The following is a 24,250-nucleotide window of genomic DNA, read 5'->3' as shown; positions in this document are numbered from 1 at the left end:
TCCAAGCCACCAGACCTGTTACCAAACACTCAGCTGCAGTTTTCCTCCAACTGGAAGTACAAAAACCAACCCAAAACAAAGAACAAACCAGCCAACCAACCCACAAAAACAAACCAATCTTTTACTGAAATAAGTACTTCAGTATGTGTACTTCAGGCAGTTTTATTTGTGCACAAGAAAAATGGTTCCACCCTTAAACAAGCATCTGAGCATAATTATTCTCCTTTGGATTGCCAAATAAATATGTATTATTTGAAGAGTAAAAAAAAAAAAAGCTTGATGACACCACATCAACCAGCAAGAAGACAGATTTTGTCTTATGAGTTAAAAAAAATAAAAAACCTGTTTTATTTTTTCAAACATATTTTGCCTAAAAATGTAAGATGTTCCCATCTAAACTGGAAGGTTTTGTATGCTTGGTATCATGAGTACACAGTGTTCAGTACAAACACAAATACCATGATTAATATTTCTTAGCTATTTTAAATAGATTCTTCCCCTGCCCCAGAAGTCCTCCTCCCATCTGTAATACCCTACTATTTTCTTGTCTATCACAATCCAAAAATTTACACAGGAACAGGAGGTGAATTCATTGCATGAAAAAGGATTTATAATTTTATTGAAATATTTTCCTACCAAGCTAATGTACAGAAGAGGAATATGCTGATGTAGTACAAGAGGGTAAGTAAGAAGCCATCACCAATAAGGGGTGACAGTCTGTTGAGCTGTCAAGTGCACAATTACTAAACAAGCACAGCTCCAATCATAGGCTAGCAGAGGCAGGTGTAGCTTGCAGATGTGATGCACACAATATCTACTGCAGCAGTGCTATACACAGCTTTTCATTTTCAGCATGTTCCCAGATCCTTATTTCCTATCTTTTGCTTCCAAGAAAATCACAAAGTACATTCATAGTGCTGTCCTTAACTAATTTTATCACTTCAACAGAAAGCCCACAACTGTAATTCTGTGGAACAAAAAAGATAACATGAAGTAAGAAAAAGGGCTAAACAAGGTAACATAAAGGTGTTAATATAGACTTTTTATTAGATAATTTTCTTATCTCCATAAACATAGCTCCATAAACACAAGTACTGGCCAGACACCAACTACTGCTGACCCTCACTGAAAAAAGGAATATTCAACAGGTACAGAGATTACACCAAGAACTAACCAAACTATTTTATTTGCCCAGATTGATAGGAACTGTGAGATGCACCTCCTTCCCTTGGAAGGTTCTTCCCTTAACAGCACCATTTTTCTTCCTGCAAATTCTTCAAAAGTGATTCGAATGTCTGCCACTACATATGCTGCATGCAAGGCTTATTTCTTTCATTTGGTTAAACAATATAACTAAAAAGAGTGAGATTTACAAGCTCCTCCTTCATGGTTCTAGCTCAAAGATATTTCACACACTAAGCATACTATCAAACTTCAAATTGAAAAACATCGTATTATTCTTTTTTGCTCTCTGAAAGCTCAGAAGTTTTTCACAACCCAAGATTAGTTGCAGCTAGCTGACCAGTGGCAAGAGTTCACATATGCAATTAATTTTATTAGATGCCTGACTGCAGTGTCACACCTTGCTGAGATGGCAGTGCTCCAGGGATCTGCAGAAGGGAAAAAGGAGTATCATGGGACACAAATGGGTGAAAACAAGCAGCTCACTGTCACCAGCAAGTCCATGTTTCAGACGCCCTACCTGCCTGTTACACGCCACAGTACAGTCTCCAAAAACTGAAATGTCATGGTCAAACCAGATCTACTGCACTCTGTTCTACCTGGGTGATATTTCAGGATTCCCTGATACACTGAAACTCAGCATAAAAAAACCCTAATAGTACCATCTATTTTTAAGTCAAAGACGTAACAACCTGTGACACTGCTGTGATATAAAAGTATATGGAAACCTAAGGGAATAAACATACTTGGAAGCCATTTCTCTTCCTCAAACACTGTGCCTCTAGAAAGAACCAAGTATCTACAAATTTCTAAGTAAGATATTAAAATACTAAGGCAACCAGGATAACACCACTTTTGAAGAAGAGATTTTATGCTTTGAGTACAGAAAGTGTTTGCATGTTAAAATGTCTATATTAAAGCCACTGAATATCCACAGTCCCATAAGTAACCTCTCTCAAAAAAAAATCCCAACCAATCTTTCAGACCACTACCCATCTTTTCTTTCTTCCATGCAGCCAGCAAGTTACCTAGGGCTACTTCCAATCACTGCAAGTAGAAATCCAAGTGATAGGCACAGAATTGCAAATCAAATATCTTTATTTATTCTAATTATTGCTTGCATTAAATAGGAGTCAAAGACCAAATCTGTATTAGGAAAGATTATGCCAAACTCAGTGAAAAACATAAGGTGAAAGTCTCTATGAGAGATAGAGAGAATATTTTCTAAGACAAGTTTATCAAATAATATATTTACCACAATTAGTGGTAAGGAGTAGTGGTAGGAGTGACCTGGACTGAAAAATACATGGGATCAATCCAGCAGTGTACATGTGTGAGTGCTTTTACTGGCTGATCGGACAGATGGATTTCTTTAGGGATTGTTAATTCCACTCCTCTGGCTACATCTATATGGTTGTGAATTAATGCAGTGTATAGCTCCCACTGCATAATGCTCTCGACTGTGCTGATAGAAAGTTAATCCCACTAATTACTGGAGCACCATGATATTTAATTACAAACAATACTGCTCTCTTTTTTAATTAGTTATCCTTACAAATGTTGTATATGCACCACAGGGAAGACATTTTGCATTTAAGAGACTGTACTAGTGAAACAAATTGAAAAAGTGCTGGGTGCAAAGGAGGAAAGACGAGAGGAAGCTGGCATTGCTTTTTAACATGACTGAAATCAAACTATTTTGCAATTCCTACCTAAGCTTCGTGATCATCCTAGATCTCTAGACACTCATCATTCAGCTCTTCAGAGTTGTGATAGAATTTGAAACCTTCTAAGAAAGGTTACCAACTCTTTTTGTTTCTCTCACCCACACTAAGAAAATGCTCATATTTACATTTTCTGTCACAAGACATTTAGATAAGGTACTTTTGATCAGAAACAGGAAAGTGAAGATGGAGAAAGTCTGTTTCATGACAGATAGGAGCCCTGCCTGTGTCTGCTGTAATAATTGACTATTATACCACCAAAAAATGTGATCCTTCTTTTCACAAACCAGACTTTTGGTTTTGTTTTTTGGTGGAGGAGCAGGAAGGGAATAAAATAATTAATGACATGTATGTTTTCTCTTTGCCTCAAACTGTTGGGCATTCATCCCAGCCACCTAAACTGCAACAAATGAATTCTGAGTATAGTATGAGTTAGGATAACGCCTGCTGTGCCAGAACACCTGGGTGGTCAGTACAATCAGCACCACTCAGCTATCTTTAAAAATTGATACTCTACTGTACTCAATGAAAGAAAGTGTTGGTCATATTTACAGAAAATCAGTATCACAATGAGTAAATTGGGACACACACAATTGTTTCATTTTAACAATTAAAAAAGATTACACTAACACAGAAGAAATAAATATTTCTGAAAAAGGAAGTTTCTGACCTCCTTCTGACCTGAAAGAAGGTCCAGTGAGATGACCTGACCATCTCATAGAGAAGAAAGGTGAGAAAATTCCTTTTTAGATATGAAAGGTCCACTTACAGACATGGCACTGACATAAGTCAAAGAAGTAAAAATGAAAATCAAACCAAAAAAAGCCCAGGTAATTTTCTTTATACAACCTTTAAATAAAAGCTCATACCTTGCTTTCTTAGTTGAAAAAGACATTTTAAGAAACACTCAAACAAAAAAACAAACATCTAACAAGTTTTCTTTATCATATGTAAATATACTATAAATTCCTTTAGTATCTAATTTTTTAACTGAAGCCTCAACAGGACTTCATAGCTAATAAACTCAAATTTTAAATAAAGTCCTAGGGTATATAGTGAAAATAACAGAATTCATAGGGCTTAGTTAAAAGTAACATCATTAATCTTAATATGGATGAAAAGAAGGGGAGAAAAATCCTTTAGCTGAATTTCCAACTATTCCACCTGCTCTGTTTCTAGTCATTTTGACAAAGAAGAAAATAAAGCAAAAAATGTAATGCAACCTACCCCTCTTCCTAGTTTTGAACCGCTGGCCTGTTAGCACCGGCTTCTGATTCTTATTCATAAAATTTCTGGAGGAAGAAAAAAAGGGAAAAATATTTATACTCTAGCATTTACAGCAACAGTTTAATTCAAAGGCAAAATAAAGACTCGGTGTAGCAAAATCCCAACATATGAAAGGTAAAGAAAGTTCCTAACACATATTCCAAGAGTAATTCACATTATCTTTAAGATGAAGAGCACTACAATCCCAGGATAGCTTCAATGAGATGTGTTTCTCTTAAAATCTGGCTGTTGGCATCTCTGTAAAAAACTGTGAGGGTCCAAAACTGAACAGGAGGGTGATGGAGTCACCACCCTTACTCCTGGTGCAGTTACAGCACCACTGCCAATGCAGCTCATGGGGATGCTGGGGGCACAGAAGCCACTAAGGCAGAGGACTGGGAACCATCCTGGTGAGGCTCAGCATGGCACAGGTCTCACCCTCTGGCATGGTACCAGGCAGATGGATGCCCAGGGTTATGCACTGTCCTGCTCAAGACAGGATTTTGTGGTCTAACCATAAAGTGCTTCAACCACCAAATTCTAATCAAACATTTCTTACAAGCATCACTTGTAAGTGATCATCATTACAAGCATTGTATCTTAGCAACTTTTAATCATGAAAAGCATGTGGGTGTTATAAAAATAAGAGAAGATAAACAAATCCCTTGCCTAGTCAACTTTGAGCATAAATACAGAGTTAAGGACTTACTTGGCACATCATACAAAAGTAAAAAATACTGGGCTTGTATTACTACAGACCTTTACAGCAAATCTTAACACAATGTCAAAAAAGTTGGGAAGTGATAATGTATCAATGTTATTTTATCTAAAGAAAACGAACTATTTTTAAGTTTTGAATATAATCAGTTTCATCGCACCAAACACAGTTTATGCAAAGAGCAGCTAAACCAAGAGCCGAATGCAAACAGCAGCAATTAAAAGGAAGCTTTGTAGCACTTAGGACTCACCACAGGTCATTACCCTGTCCTGCCCACAGCACAGCCCTGAGACTTAGAGGCCACCCACTTCACACCCTGCAGGCCATTCGGTCACCGTTACATATGAATTTCTTGTCCAAAATTAAGCGTGTTCTTCTAATAACTTTAGTTTTACATAAATCTGTATTATTTGTGTTTCCTCATTGTGGACTCTGCAGGTCTAGTTTAGAAGCACACAGATTTGCCAACATGCTTCCTACCACAAATGAAAAGAAAATCTCCATGGCTGAGAAAGAAGCCATTAATCACACAGTACTATCCAAACAGTATTTTCTCTACCCCTGAAAGTTCATTTAACTCCCTTAACAATGCTCCAGCTATACAATATATTTTCATTCACCAGGCTTTTAGTGGCAGCATCCCTAGCTGGCCACTTTGGCAGCTTTTCAAATGTTTTACTTGGCAAAACACTTCCTTCCAGTCTATGTTTACCACTAACCCACAGTCAAAAACTCTGCATGCAGGCACAAGAACTGGAAATAGCCAGTAAAGTTCAGAGTCAAGACTGGGTTTGCTTCCTGTAAGTCACAGAAACACGAATACACAACAAGCAGTTCAACTGAGATTCACACTCATCGCTGAGATTTAAAGGTGCATTTGTAACAGACCAAGGAGCATTTTGGAACAGGTGCAATACTTAACAGCCCTCTGGAAAAACGCTCTGCTCATCTGCAAAGAGAGTTAAACGTGGCAAACAAGGATATCATGGGATCTTTCAAAGTGCTGTAGGATCCAAGAGTGCCTTCACAGCAGAGCTCAAAAGGCTCTTTCCCCTGATGAGACAGCTCGGTATCAGAAGAACAGGAGGTGCTTTACAAGTTAATTAGGCTGATAATCTAGCAGGCTACTGGGATAAGCAACAGCCCAGCCTCTAGACAGCCACTGGCTAGATTTGACATACTTACCTGCTTTGTCTTCCTGACCTTCAGTTATTTGTAACGAGAATGATCTGTAACATTCACCCAGGTATTTCTGACTTGTTTTTATGTTTTGCCTGGACACTTTCCACCTTATTTTAAAAATTTTCATTTTAAGAGATGGCAAGTGGAGCCCAAGAGGTTTGCAAAGAAAGTGTCAAGCGAGCCACAGAGCAGGTAAGAATTGTAAGAATTCACTTTTCACAGTTCTTCCAGAGTACAAACATGCTGTCAGGCTGGGGTCGACAGTGACCACTTCCTTAAGGAACAGAGAAAAGCCTTCAATCCAGCATATTGGTAGAGTTTCCCAGTTTCTACGAAAGAAAGGCATATGCTAAATTTCTAACACCAGACTTCTCTCCTTGGATGCAGAGTATTTGTAAGCTGCAAAAATACTTGCATGCACCTGAAGTTCGACTATGGATTTTAACTGCTGCCTGTGAACATAAAATATGTCCTTTAAGACAGCTGGGAAAAAGATTTTTTTAAAATGCAGTTAAAGCAGGACTCACAACTTGTGGCAGATTTAATGACTTGAGGTTCAGTGCAACAGAACAGACTCTTGAACAGTTAATTACTAGGAACACAGGATATGCCTTCTTCTATATTTAGCTTTAAATGTACTGTGCTTTAATCTGCTCAAGTGAGGGTCTGGCTTTATAAGGCACTGCCTCAAGCACTGGCCCAGGATCCTTCATTAAGAAACAGCATCTTGAGACTGAGCAAAACCAACCCAGTGATCTATAAAACAATCCAGAATGGCATCAGCTCCTGAAAATGAGATTTTAAAGCACTGTTACTAGCACAACACATGTCTGGATAAGAGTTTAAAATTAACATAAGTGAATACAATGCAAAAACTTTTTTTTAAATCAAGACAAAATCAACAATAGCACAAAAGTATTGGCTGAAAGTTGCAAAGTCAGGGTGGCAGCATATAAACTTGCACAGCACATTTGACTGCATCAGAGAGTGCAGCCTGCCTCCCAGGTGTCAGATAGCTGTAAAACTTTGAAATCACATAACACCTTGAAATATTACGTATATTCTCCATTTTGAAAGGTACAGCACCTGGGCAGCTCAAAGCCGATGACCAATTTTGAAATGGAAGCAAGAGAAGTCACAGAGGTTTCAGTGCAGCCCAAGGATCTTATGGATATATATGGGTAGGAAGGGAATAGCCTCCAAAAGAAAACCCAAATCACCAGTCAAACTTGTATCTTGCAGCCCAACATCCTCTAGGATTCATATCAATTGTCAGCAGGAAAGCAAGCAAGAGATACGGAAATGACAGCTCACTCCTTTCACAGACTCCACTCTTCACCAGAACATGGAAGAAGCTCAGCAATAGAAGCTTTACTCTCGATTTACTGCTCAGTACTCAAGCAGATGTCAGAGCAGTACAGAACCTGGCACTATGCTCCACAATGGGTTCATTTTCCATACAAACCACAGGTCTAAGCCTGCTAATTACTAACTCGCAGCTACAAAATTCATCAGAAAAATAAAAAAATTAATGACTTTAAAGTTTACCAAATTCCACTCCCACTCTTGTTAACAGGCTTGTATTAAATATATTCATACTTTAAAAATTCATAAATTGGTGAGTTGGCACATTCTCCTGAGACTGCTTGAAGTCCAGGACCTAAGCTTTCTCTACAGTTGCTCCTCATTTTCATGCTGAAGACCCTAAACAGTTAAAATAAAACTGAGGGACATCTACAGTTGTAGATATCCAGACATATATAATAAGCAGTTACTCTAATCAAATAATCGTCACACAATTAATAAAAATTGTAGCATTTTAATTAATAAATCCAGCATTAATTAATAAAATTAATTTAGAAAACCTGCAACAGATGAAGTGAAAGTTTTTTCACCACTTCAGCAAGTATGAACTTGCTTAATAAGTTAGAAAAATGCAGTCTTTTATCCACACCACAGGGAAATTCTTATGATGATTAACTCCTGAATTATTTAAAGCCTTGGTAAGGCTGAAGTTTCCACCATTTGTTCTTGGAAACATTTTACTCAAATTGAAAAAAAAGATACTGAAAACCTTTATTCAAAGCAACACCATTTTTCTAAGCATCACTTTACACTTCTTTTGACCAAAATATCAGAATCAGCTGAGATTATTCAAACATTAACATGCTCAGATGAATCTGGGAACAGTTGCTCTACAGCAGCAAAACTTCACTGTCCTAGTTACAGAGAGAAGGGAATCAATGCCAGACAACATAAGAAAAAGAACAACATTCTAATAAAAACTACCAAGATTTTATGGCTCTATCTGTGTAGGGCACAAAATACAGCCCCCAGGGCAGGCAGTGAGCCTGGATGGAAGGGGTGGATGGGTCAAGCAGCACTGCTCCACAGCATGCTGCTGCTGCTGCTGTGGGGACTGGCACCGATGGCATTTGACTGACAGGGTGATGGAGAGAGCTGCCAGAACACCACCAACACAGCACCACCAGTTTTCACAGGAACAGATGCTTGGCAGGAACTATTTCCATCTCCTCCCCTTCCTGAGATATCATGTAAGACAGGGGTACTCATCACAAAGGCAAATAAAATAAAAGCATAGATGGGTAGAGTTGCTATGAAGGAAACATCCCAACCAACATATCAAGGGCAATCTTCTCTTTCCCCTCAAAGAATATCCAGGACATTAAAAGGCTTTACTGGGTCTTTTTTATTCAGCAATGTTACTGGATGTCTTCATTCTCTCACAGTTACAGTTCCAGGCTTGAGGTAAAGAGGGGTTTCCACCCCTTTCAGCAGCAAGCCAAGAAGTTACATTAAATGCAAATTACTGAATTTGAGCAGCATAGAGGAAGAGCTGCCCTTGCACTTTTGCCAGAGAGGAAACACGTCAGCATGCAGCCAGCAGCTGTCTGTGCTCTCTGAAAAGCAGCAGTTAGATTATGAGCTAACAAAATCTGTAGGTGGAAACTTATAAATCATTACCAGTAGAGAGGAACAGAGCAATGTGTGGGACAAGAAGACAGAGTAGATGCAATCAATGCACACACAGGTTCTCAACAAATCCTCATCAGGCTTTCCACTTTCCACTGGGACACTGTGCCCTTTGTTCCTAAAACATAGGATTTTTTAAAAGAAGTGACTAATAAGCTGAAGGTTTGTAAATTCAACCATGGCACAAATCACCAGGAAGTGCAGCACTGGCAACCAGGTATGTCTTGCACACTTGCCACAAAGGCACCAGCACAGCTGCCATGTTTAGGAAACCTTTAACCCAAAGGTGTTGCTCATTAGAAACAATAAAGCCAGAGCCAGGCTCTTGCCACATTAAAATCCCCTCCCTGATTTTATAGCCTCAATGGCAGCCAGCACACAGGGACAAAATAGTAACATAAGAACCTGCAGAATAAATACAATCAACACAGGGTTTTAATGTTTACATGACATACAAATATTGCTGAACGGCATGCCCTGTCTTTCCCTAAAGAGCCTTCCAGAAGCTCTCAAAGCACTTAAATTTTTAAAAAATGTTTATTTTTTAATCACAGTATTGGTCTGCAGTAAGAAGTACATCTACTTTAATAAAAGTATTTGTCCCTTATTAGCATGCCTAGTGGGAGAGAGATAACAGAGAGATGAAACAAAAGGAATTGATTTACTTCTGCAGCAAGTATAAACGAATACCTGAAGAGAATGAAACTGACCACACGTTAAAAAATAAATAAAAACCTGTTTTCATGCAAGATTCTCCAGGAATGAACTGGGCATGCAGCTTGTGGAGAGTTATCCTGGAGAAGGAGGAGGGGGAAGGGAAGGGAAGACCTTGCTGCTCTTTGCAGCCACCTGAAGGGAGGCTGGAGCCCAGTGGGGCTGGCCTCTTCCAAGTAAGAGCAGCAAGACAAGAGGAAATGGCCTCATGTTATGTCAGGAGAGGTTTAGGTAGGGTTGGGTAGCAGGAAAATTTTCTTCACTGAAAGCATTGTGGAGCATTGGAATAGGCTGCCCAGGGAAATGTAGATGGACTTGGTAGACATGCAGATGGCACTTCAGGACTTGATAAACCCAGAAAAATGAGACTCACTGAAGTCTGCACCATAAATCACATCACCTAACAGCTAAACTGGGATGCAAAGGAAGATGTTTCTTAAAAAACAGTCAAAAATCCCACCTCCCATTGCCACCAGTGAATGTACAATCACATACTGCATCAGAGAGCCACCTCACTGCATTTATTTCAGGAGAGTGGGTATTTCTTAGGTCACTAACCAGGAATTTCTACAGAAGTGGCTCAGATGAGTAACACTACTGAAGCACTTTCAACGCACTTCACAGTGTCAAGAGAACTGTAAACTGAGCACCGAGACAATGGACTTCACTGTCGTGTCATCAGGAACCATATAAAAAATGTGTGAGTCATGGCACAGTCAGTGAAAGAAAAGACAAAAAAAAAAGAGAAAAAAAGAGCTAAAAAATTCCTAATAATTGACACGTAAAATACAAGTTAAGAAAATTAAATCTCACACTCAGGTTGACACACAAAAAATGTTGTCTTTCAGTAACAAGATTTCTTCCAGCAACTAAAGAGGAGGAATTAGGTGTAATTCCTTAAGAACAAGGTATTAGCAGGAGCTTTTCTCACTGTTGAGAGCTTTCTTAGGTGCTGTACTCTTAACTGGAACAGCTTTCGATAATGGAGATGGTGTATTGCTACAGACCAATTCATACCAAATTAACATTCATTTTAAGGTAATATGCCAACTCCAAGCTTGCATACCTTGCCAACAGGAAAACCTCTTAGAAAAAGAAGGGGATAAAAAGGGTCAGAGAGAGATCAGGGTCAGGTGAACTATGAAAACAAATGGAAGAAAGAACTCTTCCAAAGCTAACAAAATTTTTTCCTCACACAAGATACCATTTTCAATGGACTGTGTAAATGCTAAAACAGGGTTCTTTAATTTGGAGACATTGGATGTCCTGATTATCCTGAAAAATACAACTGTCTTAGCAATTGCCATAGAGATGATTTTGTTATAGGAAAAATGGTGCAGCTGAAATTCTGCAAAAACGTGACTGTAAAAGTACTGCAGCAATTTAGCTCAATCCTTCATTAATGTTTGGGGGAGAACTGCAGTAGCCACTGTTCACAGTACATTTGCAAGAAATAATTAATGGAGTTACTTTACATAGTTCCCTTGAATCAGATCTCTAATAAACCAATAAATACAGGTATTTGGAAGAAATATGTTCAAAAAATGAGAGCCTGAGAGGCTTCATGCAGAGGAAAAAAGCTTGTAAGACACAAGACAACACAGTAACAGTTCAGTAATGAAGGCAGGAAGATCACCTTCCTCATGTAGAGTACCACTGTTCAAGTCCATCCTGCTTCATTTTTTTTTAATGTATCAGCCCACTGAAAGTTTTTACAATGTTGACCCTACTCACTCAATTTCAGTATCAACAATAAAATCAGATGCGCCTCTTCCATTCTTCTTGCTACCTCAAAGCTCTGAAAAGCAGCAAAAGCACTGGACATCTCTAGTACCTCCAGGACACAGCACTGGAGCACTTGAAAACTGGTAAACTAAGGGGCTAAGGCTAAAAATAAAAACAAATAAATACAATCTGTGCATTCTCCAGAAAGCAATGGCTCCCAGATGCTAGCAGTTCATTATTCCATGAACTAAATACAGTAATGAGAGGAGGGATGTATTAATAGCCAGTACCTCCTACACACCTGCAATTGGTAAAGGCCTTGATTTTAACAGAACAACTGCTTTAAGCATTAAAGCAAGTTTCAATTCAGAAATCCCTAATTATTTCTTCAAAGCATGTGCAAGGAGTTCACCAAGATAATGTATGTTTTTCTTTCCCTAGATATCTGAATTCTGATATTTCTGGCACAAAGGGCCAGCAGTGAAAATATACAACACTTTGCACTGTATCTAGTATTCCAAACGTACCAGCTAAACACTGATTATGCTGTTAGCAGTATTCACTTGGACAAAAGGAGGAGTCTGTAACTGTCTTGTGTCACTCTGCATCTCAAAGGCAGTCCCATATTCCCTGTGGCTGCTTCTTCCTCCTTAGAGCAGGTGAACATTTTGACAGAACACACTAGTTTTGGTAAATAAATTTCTGGAGTGGGGAATAGAAACTGTCAATGCTCGGGCTGCTTCAACCTGCAAACAGTTATTTTCTAGGCAATGGTAGGCTCAGCTCCCCTCAGATCAAGCTAAGATAATCCTATGGCAATAGATACTGATGCACATCTAAGTTACATTTTGGGGAAAAAAATAGAAATGAAGGCCACCCATGGGGTGCCTACACAATCAACTGTTACGCTAGGTAAGTCAGAAAAATAGCTATTACAGACTGAGCAGACACTTGCTATCCTACCCACTGCTTGGCAGCTCCCATACCAGCACTCTCAGGCTTCAGAAAGGCATTTCTTCACTTCTACGTGGAAACCTGAAAGCTCTTAGATTAATTAATGGAAGAAGAGTGTATCAATGGCTATTAAACACATTAATGGTACAACCTTCTAAGTTTGAAAATTGCTGTAAGCTTGACAGGACATGAAAGAGAAATGAAGCACCCCCATCTATCTATATTGTTGTTGTTTGGGGGTTTTGGGGGTGGTTTTTTTTGTTGTTCTCTTTGTTTTTCTTTTCTCAACTACCAACACTACAGGCCACTGTCAGAGATGAAACTATATAGATGAAACTATAGATCCAAGGCAAATTTCTCCCAGTAAGCCAAGCTTTGGTATGAGAAGGCTGCCTCTTAAATCCACAAATACACGAGACAAGTATTACTCACCCATGACAGCATACTCCACCCAAGAGTATTATTACAACAGCCCTGAGAGCTCAGTGCACCTGCGTAAGGTCAGGTGAGGAGAAGTAATAAAAAAAATATCCCAAGAGGACTATCCTGGGTCCTTGTTGTACTACTAATTTTGCAGGAGGACTTTAGTTGCTTTTTGTAAGATGAGGGAAAACATTCAAACCAGTTTTCTTCAGAGAGTAAAAATCTTCAAGACATATTGTGATTCAAGCCACATAGTTCTTCCCAAAAAAGGGTGTCCAGGGAGTATCAAGATTGGTAATGGGAATCACATTGATATTGTGATTGAACTGTGTATTGCAACTGTTTTACTTTGTTATGTGTCATTTACAATTGTATAACATTCTCAGTATATTCTGTATTACTCTGCTAAATCAGAAATCCCATGTAATATCAACTATCTTCAGATGAGGAAATTAGATATTAAATATCATACCCTCTACAGGTGGAATATCTAAACTGTGCTGATCACAGCAACAACACTATTCACATACCAGAACTAGGAGATCAGTTTTGGTTTGGTAACCCAAAGCTCAAATGCCAAGCAATCACATATGGCAAAGTTTCCCTTATTTTGGAATATCATACACAGACACAGTCCTGAAAATTCTCAAAGCACTGCATCTTCTCTCAGTTTTGATAGTTTAACTTTTCTTAATTTTCTTCCATCCTGTACCTAAACATAAGTGACATTAAACACAAGACTTATCTGAAAATATAAATGCATAAAACCAAGAATATTTCTTTGATGGTAATGTGTATTCAGGAGACTTTGAAATACATCAAACTGAACCCAAAGAATTCACAGTCTATCTATAAGCACTGCAAGCAATGGCTATTATGAATGCTTCTTAAATTCTGCTTCTCAAAAAGTGGTAATTACATGCAATTTTGATCATAATTGCAATCAGATGAATACTCGGTTCTCAGAAATACATTTACATATACAGGTGGCCAAAATCTCAGAACTAAGAAACATTGCCACAAAAGGAAGTCAAATAAAGCAACAATATAAATCACTGGAGGTAGAAAAAAATAGAGCAACTAGCCTCTAGTGTCACTAATTTGTATCCATTTTCCAGTATTAGCGTCATCTCCTAACAGCTTATTCACATTTCAAGAAGCTAGTAGAAGTTATTAAGACACCTGTTTCACCCAGATGTAGATCAGAACAGGTATATAATATTTTTACCCCACTCCACCAGAGGAGTGCTGAATACACCACCCATGCACTGGTAATGGAAGCACAGAGAGCTGTCAGTCAGCTCAGCTCAATGCAAAACCCAGAATTTAATTGATACTACTGGCTGTGAGGACCACTCCCTGTTTCACTGTCAATCATTCTAGAAGGCAATCAGCTAAGCCAAAACCCTACTGATTTTTCTTGACTAAACAGCCAACTGTCAGAACCCAAATACGGGGTACATTCGACTTGCCTTTAAAAATGAATGATGACACGTAGTCTGACCCCACAATTCTTGCCTATTTTCACCATAAGGAGAAACAAACATTTTCAGAAAATAGCTTATCTAAAATATTCTGCTTGCCCATCTTAGAGTGAGATGGGTGAACAGCTTCACAGCTTCAGATTTAAGGCACTTTTTAGATATCTGAATCAGATCAAACTTCACACCTGCAGATTTGCCATCTGTGTGAAAGTCTATAGCTCAGTGATACCTATAAACATCTCAGGCAGAGTTAGGAATTAGTTGCCCACCCAAAATTAACTATAAGGCAATTATTATTTGTATACTATTTGGTTCTATACTTACTTCAGTAGACCTGCTTGTTTGTCTTTCTGAAATAATTCACAGAACTTTCATTGTTGGCTGAAAAGTTTCAAAATCCACCATACCACAAATATGTTGAGAGCATAGTCTCAGCATCAGACCACAGCCATCCACCCACTCCCAACCCAGTTTCTGAAGCCAAGCATTACTGCAGGAGTTATGGATTTCTAACCAGAATATGTTTAGTATCTTTTAAAGGGCATAAAGCATCATTATGCCAGACAGCCTTGCTTCCTTCAGAGAAAGCATGCATCCACTTTGTGGTTGTTTGGCCTACGTCAACGCCAGCACGGCACAATGATACTTGACACCATTAATAGGGAAATCTATTTTCTTGTTTACAACATCACTGTTCATGCACCGGAAAGACCAATAGCAGCAACCTACTTCTGCACATAACCTAATAAGGGTTCCATGGAATGTGTATCTGTAGGTGTATGCATACATACGCACGTACAAGAGAGCAAAAACATCAGTAAAAGCAACTTTAGATTTCTACAGCTCATTTCCTATGAAAATGCAAACTATGAAGAATTTAAAAGGTTTACTAATGAGGCAGCTAAAGGATTTTTTTTTTGCTGGACCAAGAAACCACAATGAAGGGCTTGGCTGGTCCCTCTGAGGCTTCAGAAAGATATGGCAGTTAACCTAACTAAATCCTAGAATGCAGAGCTATTCAGTCATTGGATACAGCCAAACTCTCCAAGTCAGTGAACTGACTGCTGAAGGTCATGCAAGCCAACACATTTGTATCACACCTCAAATGATGTTCTGCATTGTTTGATACACTTTGTAGAGCTGAATAACTAGGAAAGTTGGCATATGTTCTTTGCTAAGGGAGGATAAAAATGCAAAGGTAGAAGTGACAACCTAAATTATTTTTTTCCAATTCTAAAACAGAAGAGAGCAGATGTTCAACATGACTCTCAATTGGGGACTTTGCAATAACTGGTAATTTTTTGCTTTTCTGGACAATGCTTCAAAAATAAAGTTGATATATCAGTTGATATTTAAAGTTGATATTTTATGTTGATATGAACCTTTACTAACCAACTGTTAGGAACATGAATTAAGGTACTTTACTTAGTAATTTATTAGCCTAGTTTTCAATCTAAATTAAGTAACTTATCTTGGGATTACCAAAAAAAAAAAAAAAGTAACAAGTGTGTTGAAAACAATAAATGGGGAACATAGCCTACAGTTCTTGTCCCTATCACCAAGATCTTGCTCTCCCTCAGCTTCAAAAGACTTTATTTTGCTTCCTCAAACCATAACACTGCTTCTGCAGTGCCAATACCTACTGAAAAGGTCAACAATTTAAACTGGCAGGACAAAGGAAAATGGGGAAAGAATGAGGCCTTCCCATACCTCAACAAAATACAACTTAGGGAGAGCACTAAAATGCTAAACTAATCCCAGCATCAAACAGGCTACCCATGAAACGCTTTGGCTTGACACATTTGGCTTCAGTGGGCTGGGAACTACCACTCATAGATAAAAGTTCAAGAATCACACAACTTCTTCACAGGAGAGACCTGAGAGTATGATGCCTTGACAATTTAGCAAACAAATTTAGTGCATCACCAACCAGCCAGTCCACTGTCATCATGAAGAATCTTGGAGGCACAACAGCAATGCAAATTGACATACTGATGGCAGAGTACATTGGGCAAAAGGCACTTTTCAGCAAACACCAACAAACAATTTAACAGAAATAAAACAACTGACAAAATAAAGCCCTTCCCTTGGCTCTTCTAGATAATTATGTGCATTCTCTCCTTCCTCTAATTCAAGAAGTCTTTTAACAAGGCCCCACAAAACAAGACAACCAAAATCAAAACCTGGCAAAAGACCTCATGCATGTGCTTGAGTACAGAAGTAGGTGTTTCCTCATGCTGGGAAGGGAACTGAGACTGATGTGCAGGATGATAGATTTCAAGGGCAGAGCCAAGGATTAACATGGTCCTGGGGGCACACTGACTGAGGCCACTTTTCATACAAAATGTAGAGAAAGAAACCCACAGACATCTTGGCAGAATATGGTATTCAACAGCACAACACTGGGTTTCCACAGCACTGGCTGATGATTTTGGGAACCTCAGGTCACAGTCACAAGAAACCACACATTATGAAAATATAGTCAAAGCAGACCTAAGACAAAAGAGACTTAACACAGGCTTCATAAAGCCGCGGAGACATGGAAAAAAACAGCAACCAGACTCAAACCAAACTCACATCAATACTGATGCATACAAAGAAGGTTGTAGATGGAAAAGAAACTCACCATGCCTCACTAAAGGGCTGATTTTTCCTCAAGTGTTTAAAAGAAATAACATACTTTGTTTTTCTAATTTTCTGTTGCTCAAGGCAACAATGGTAGTGAAAATAAATTACAAGCTCAGTACCTAATGCTCAGTAGTATCTTCCCAGGATTTCACCCCTGTGTTTTACCAGAAGAAAATGGCTAATGTATAACTTGAATGCACTAAATGTATCTTCCCTCTTAAAAACATTTCTAGAGAACTAGAGGATTTTATTTATGGAAACAAAACCTAAAATGAAAGGATCACTTTAGCTTTCAAATTATAAACTGTTGGAACTGCTTAGACTTCTTTTCTGCATGAAAACACATCTAAGGAAAACACATGAGACAGTAGTTATTACAAGCAAGTACAACCCCAAAGCCATATTTAATTTTTCTGCCTGCAGGAGCTGAAGGAATTGTAGAAGGGTGTAACTCATTGAGATTTAAGACATCACAGAAGATGCTTCTTTCCAATGTCCCTGGCCAACCTCTGTCCCAGACTGTGTCTAGCATTTCCTTTGCCTGACCTGTCTGTCCTCAGTCCTAATTCTCACTAGAGGTAATCCATCATCTTACAGGCTGAATAAAAGCAGTAATCTTTGTCTGCCACTATGAGTCTGCAAAAACTGTAAGTGATCTCTACACAAACTTCTGCATCCAACGTAAGAATAGCTCAGATTTTGCAGAGCAAGTCCTTATACAGATTGCAAAAACATACGTACACATGAAGGACTCAGTGAATTTTAAAAGTCACTCTGTATTTTTTGTAGCAGAAAAAGACCCCACGTTTCTAATTTCAAAAGCTCTTAGGCACATAGCAATTAAAAGCTCTCACAGACAAAATAGGAAATACTACTGATTTAATTCCTGGAAGTATTTTCCTGACTTGCTGTAATTTAAAAACCAAAACAAGTAACACGACATTGATTATTTGTTTTATATGGCACATGTGAGGAAGACTTTTCATGTAATTAAAACCAGCTTAGCCAACAAAAATGCATTTAAAGACTGAGTGAGAACAGTCCTGCAATCTGATCTACAAGAGCTGCCACACTTGGACTTAACCATCCCCATCACAAACAGTGATCCAAGTTGGGAATTTTTACTAATTGTTATGAACATGAGTTCCCTGTATTGTGGCTGCACTATACAACACCGTTTACAGAAGACCAAAGCTGTTAAACCCTGAAATGCAAGTGTTTCATTCTGCTCTCATCTATACAGCATGTAAGAATGGTAAAGAGCATAATTGGTGCAGTAAAATGGCCATCTCACCACTGAACATGGGTACTGGACTTTTTGGCTTTTTATTTTGACTTTTGCAGTCTCTTACAAGATCTACAGCTGCATTTAAGAACTATAGTACAGCAAGTTCAAAAGGGTTTTCAGGCATGGCAGAGTGTTATTCCACTCCACAGACTTCTCTCTTTTTTCATTTGTCAATTTTCCTCTCATACACCAGCATTACCTTTGAGTGATCCTTGAGTATTTTATCTTTGAACAGATAGTTACTACTTTAGCAGGTAAGTACTGTTGCAGTTGAGGGGAAGAGTCATCTTTAATCAACACTGGATCACACAGAAAAAGAAACCGTTTCAGAAATCAAATCTACAGCTTAATGGGCAATCATGGCAGTTCAGAGGTGATTTATTGCTCATCAAATATCAAAATGAAATTACCTCACCTGTAAGCTCAGGCAGAGACAGATGTGGGTGACAGCCTATTGCCTTATGAGTAACACAGACATAGGAATTCTTGGATTTGCACAGGAGGAATGAGGACAGAAAATTCGATGAAGAATAAAAGACTATGTCTCTTAAAGAAATCTGAATTTAACAGTACACATCCATTCAATGCGTTATCTAATTTCTCTGTTCTAAACAATAACCTTAAGCCTACTAAGAGGTACATATATCTGCACATGACTGCAAGCAGAGTTTAAATAATCCTGTCTGAAGGTTAAAAAAATGACTAGCTAATTATATCTAATTAAATCTTTAACCCAAGTGCCTCCACCATTCTTCACCAAAAGGTTTGATTGACTAAATGCTGCTAACACTGTTTTTCCCAGAGCTGCACTCATGAATCCCCAAAACCCGTACAAATTCTATATGTGCTGTAGTTTTCAATCTCCTTCTTCACACAGATATATTTCCCTTGTAGCTTTATATAATTTTATTTACTTTATATCTCTGAAATTTTGAATTTATTTTAGGAACAGCCGTCTGGAAAACCATTGCGAACCAACTCTTACAGAAGCTGTGTTAATGCATTACTGGGTTATTGCTACCACCTGCAAAGCTTAAACGGGAAAGAACTTAGTCTTGCAAAGTGCTCAGACATATACATATTGCTCTGCTATCATTAAACACATCTCAGTCTTTTAACAGCAAAAGTGGCTTGCATGCCATCTCTTCCAAAAAATGCAATTACCTACCTATGTGGAATTCATAGGCATGAAACTCTTTGTTTAAAGCTTAGATTTCTTTTAATTCAATAAAACCACAGTGACTTAAAGCTACAACACAAAAAGCACAAAACATGTATTCTCTGAGCAAGCTGCTCATACTAGAACCACCTGGAACAAACAATTAAGAGACTCTGAATTCAACCTGCAAAAGAGCAATTTTTTTTTCCTATGCTGGGTATATAAAAGAAGAAAGAGGTACACATATCTGATTTTGTTGTGAAAGCAATGCTGACTTTTTCAAAGGAAGCTTTTAACCAGATAGTACAAATGCACATTCATCTAAGGCACTTACATCGCCCATGATCATCCTCACAATACCTGAGCACCTCAAAATTTATTCTTTGTTCTGTTAATCCTCACTCCCTATAGGAAGATTCTGGTTGCCCTGGCATGATTAGCAGTTAAAGATACACAAAAATAAAAGCATGTGCTCAAAAATGCACTTTGCAACATATACAAATAAACTTGTGAACAGTTTTCTTAGAAGAAAATTCTACAGATGACTGTTACCGTGAATATATTTTAGGTGCAAAACCACCAAAGCTGGCTCTGCTCAATCAGGTCAAGTCTTGGAGCAAGCCAAGAGCCAAGTTAAATCATACTAAACCCAGACAGGAATTTCTTACAATTTACAGACATACAAGCCCCAAACTGGTATTTCACACTGCTCTGACCTGTATTTCCTGCCGGAGAACACTGCTCACCTCAATCGCGCTCATCCTAGTCTGGATCAGACAGTCTTTCGGAAAATACTTTGGTGTCCCTCTGTCCCATATATATAAGAATCCTTCAAGACCGGATTCAAGAGAAGATGGAAAGAAGCATAAGCCTGATCTTGCCAGACTTTGGATACAGCTACAGTCAAGTCTTGGGATTTGCTCCTAAAGTTCAAAACATAGAGAAAGTCTAACTTTGTGCAAGGTCTCACAAGGAATTGGTAGCAGGTGGAGATCTCCATTGAGGTCCCAGATTAGCATTTTAGCTACAGGAATACCTTGTGTGTAGCTATTGTGGATACACCAACTGTGTTCAAAAACATGTATCAGTGCTCACCAGTTTCAGTTATTTTTCTGTGGTTTTATAATTACCCTCTGGTACAAAACATGCCTTAGCAACATTGACATAACAAAGACCAAGTGGCTGCCCTGAGACTCAGAAACAGATGAAAGTTGATAAAACATCCCTTACAATAAAATAAAGACACTTAAATAAGTCAAAGAGTTATACAATGCCAATCAACTGGGCTGGGGGAGGCGTGGATGCACAGAAACAACTTATCCACAGATTACTACTGTGAGATCTGAGAAGAAAAAACAGAGGATGTTTCTAGCAATAAAAACCCCTTGAACTTGCATGAACTTGAATTTATCTAAATGAATAATCCTATTAGATTCTCTTAACTTTGGCCAGGATACAATTATAAGGATTGGAGACAGCAGGACCAAAACCCAGTGGGGGTCTGTCTGCAAGGCTCAGCTCCACTTGAAGGGGATTTCCTATTGCCCAGGGCACGCAGGAGACAGAAATAGTTTACAAAAACACACTTGGCAACAATATGAAATGGATTTTACATAGGAATGACTCACTGCACCTACAGCTTCAGCTCAGCAAAAAGGTAATGGCAGGGGACACCACAGGTCTGTCAAGACATGATTGCACATCAAGGCTGAACAGGAACCAACTCCTCATCGGCTCCCAAAACAGGAACTGGGGGCTGGGGACTAAATAAAACCATGAAGCAGCAGGCTCAAAAACAGGAAAGAAGTGGTCATCTTTCAAGCAGTCATGAAAGTTATAATCACGGGATGCTGCATACACACAATTTACCTAAATTTAAAGAGACTACCAGCCTACCTTAGGCTGTCAAATATAAAGGTAAACACAAAGACACTTTGCTGAGGAAATCCCTAGCTGAACCAGTGAGATGGGAACTAGGAAATAAGTCATAGAACTATGCGTACTTGTTTGACCTATTATTTTATTTTCCCCTAGACAAAATGTAGTGGGTCAGAAGGTTTCTGACCCAGCCAGGCCCAGGCACTGAAAGAGACTATGGGATCCTTTGACCTCTGCAGAGTACATGCCCAGAATTCAGGCAACCCTCCAAGACAGAAGTGAACGTAGGTCATTTGAGAGAAAACAGTGAAACCAGTTCAGCATTTCCTTTCCCTGTCTTCCATGTCCAAAGACTGAGAGTGTCACGGTGCACTCTCCAAGGCATAGGGCAGTCTCTTCTCCCCAAATTGACCCAAGAAACTATTATTGCTCTGTACATTCTCCCAAAATGAATGTTACTTAAAGAAAGCCTTGTTATCTTCTTGCATGAATCTTACTCTTGAAAATTGCACATGGGCACTTAGGATTGGTATAACACATTGGTAACAACAGCTATCACAAATCTCCATGAGCACACCTCCATGCAGTAAAACCATCAAACCTCTGGGGAAAAATGTCACCACTGGTTCCTGCTTCACAAATCACAAGTACCAGATGTATCACCTGACGAAGAAATAAGGATTTTTTAATATGTGAATATATAATTTAAAATCTAAAATATTCTGAATCATAGTGAGGTTAACATTTCCTTCTCCCTCTGTAATACCCAAAATATAAATTATTAAATACCAAGCAGTAATACACACATCTTAAATATGTGAAACAAACAGATGCAGCAGATAAAAGAAGATGCATTAAGGGGCAAGATACAAAGGCACAGAACCTACATTTTCATGTTCCAGTTTGCTGCCCTGCCACTAGCTCCCCACACTGCCTTGAAAAAAAAGTCACTTGTTTCCTCCATGCTTCACTTTATATTCATAAAATGGAGGCAATGCCACTTCATCACGACCTATTGAGAAATGTCTGCATACTACAGGATTAAAGGTCATACAGAAGCCAGGTAAGAGTAAGAAACATGTTTTAACTAGCACTGAAAGTATTTTATTTCCCTTGCAGATGGAGCACTCCTGTAGCCTTAGTCACCAAGTGAGATCCAGTGAGGCTGCCAAGGAAAAACTGTGTGCCTGTTCACTCTGTGAACAAGGGTGAGATAGCAATAATGACATTCTCATACTAAAGAAAATGAATGTAATATGCATACTTTTGTGCGCTGAATGCACAACAGGTTTAGGGCCAGTTTTTTTGAATGCAAAAGGAAGCTTGAAAGCTGTTATTTAATAGTGCCACAGAGATTATCAGGGCACTGTAGTATAACAAAATTTGCTCACAGCAGGTAAAATTCACACCCTGCAGTGAACCAACAAAAGACCACTTAGACCCTAATTTCAGCCCTTACGGTTGATCCAGTGACATACTTCTGTTAGCATTACATGGGGATCAGAATATTAAAAGCACTTGTGAGTCAACGGCATTTCCTTCAAGACATTTTTGGTTTCCCACAGAAAAAGTCAAGGGAATCTGTTATAATCTGAAGTCCAAACCAATATCTTTTATTTACACTTGTTGATGCAAGTAAAACTAGATGGTGGTACGCCCCTGTATTTCCATTATTTTTAAAATCATGGAAACGTACACAATCTGGCTATTTTGTTAAAACAAAACTGTATCACATTTTTTACCCAAACAGTTACAAAGATACGCTATATTCAGAGAGCATTCTCTTCTACGAGAGAGACCTCACCATTTCCGAAAGTCAGTCAACAAGTCACCAACAGGTATCAAAATAGAGAGCAAGATTAGTATTAGAAAGAGAAATTTCAATATATAAGTAAACATGAGATGAGGTGCAAATACTAAGGAAAGGAAAAATTCGGCTAGCTGATAAAGCTATGCCTTCAAAAATTAGTTACAGGAAAAAAGTGGGTTCCTTAAACGGAAGGATACAAAAAGTATACATTGAAGAGTAGGGCAAAGAAGGGTAAAAGTCAGCACCAAGTACCAGGGTCCTGCTCTTTTTCCTGGTATAAAAACAGACAAAAATCAGTGATGTTAAACCTCAGTCTCTCTCCCTTGGAGGGAATCTGCAGGATCGTCCCTGTGCCTACCGAGCTTCCGCTTGAATAGTGGAAAGTTGGATCTGTAACAAAGATTATTTTTCCACCAACAGTTTAATTTTAGAAAGGCGCCAACAAAAGGCACCGCTCTGAACACCCCGAGCGCGTTCCTTCCCCTCCCGATCCATCAGCGCCCGTTTCCTCCTGGAGACACGAGGCCGTGACACAACCACGGCTCCATTCGGCCGCTTTAGCCGAACAAAACGCTCTTCCTGCCTGGAAAAAATAAGACAACAAAACCCCCAACCACCCAATCAACCGATGCCATAAAAAGGCAGGAAAGCAGGCGCACGGAAGGAAGGGCCGGGGTGCACAAGAGCCCGCACCGCCGCCCTCCCGCAGCGGACCCGGCGCCACCGGTGCTCGGCAAACCCGCGAACGGCGGCGCTTCCGAACCCGGGGTCCTGCACCGACACCGGGACTGTGACGCCGCCGCCCGCCCTGCCCCGCCATGGCCGCCGCGCCCGCCTGCCCGGAGCTGCCCCACAGCAGCCGCGGTCGCCTGAGCAGCGCGGCCGCGGGGCTCCGGCGAGGCTCCGGCACAGCTCCCGCCCGCTGCTTTCCCCGTCCCGGCCGCACCTGTCGGGTGGTTGCGCGGTCCGGGGCGGGGAGGGCGAGCGAGCGCGGCTGCAGCTGCGACGGCGGGAGACAATGGAGGAGTGAAGGACGGACACATTGACACACGGGCGCCTCCGCCCGCCCGCACCACTCCTGGCACCTCCCCGGGGGGGAGGAACAAAGGAACCGCGGAGAA

General features: G+C 39.5%; 1 protein-coding gene across 1 annotated transcript in view; it reads right to left on the bottom strand.

Annotated features, from left to right (window-relative positions):
- BZW2 (basic leucine zipper and W2 domains 2) overlaps positions 1-24,216 on the bottom strand; it is a 56,864-nt gene extending 32,648 nt beyond the window's left edge. Inside the window, exons 1-2 of the mRNA XM_058830542.1 lie at positions 24,076-24,216; positions 4,134-4,198 (exon numbers count right to left, since the gene is read on the bottom strand). Coding sequence (XP_058686525.1) covers positions 4,134-4,191 — 58 coding nt within the window. The 5' untranslated portion in view covers positions 4,192-4,198; positions 24,076-24,216. The remainder of the gene's footprint in view (positions 1-4,133; positions 4,199-24,075) is intronic.
- Positions 24,217-24,250: the final 34 nt, after the last annotated feature.

Source organism: Poecile atricapillus, chromosome 2, assembly GCF_030490865.1.
Source record: "Poecile atricapillus isolate bPoeAtr1 chromosome 2, bPoeAtr1.hap1, whole genome shotgun sequence".
Classification (NCBI taxonomy): domain Eukaryota; kingdom Metazoa; phylum Chordata; class Aves; order Passeriformes; family Paridae; genus Poecile; species Poecile atricapillus.
This window is presented reverse-complemented; position numbering and strand designations above follow the sequence as displayed.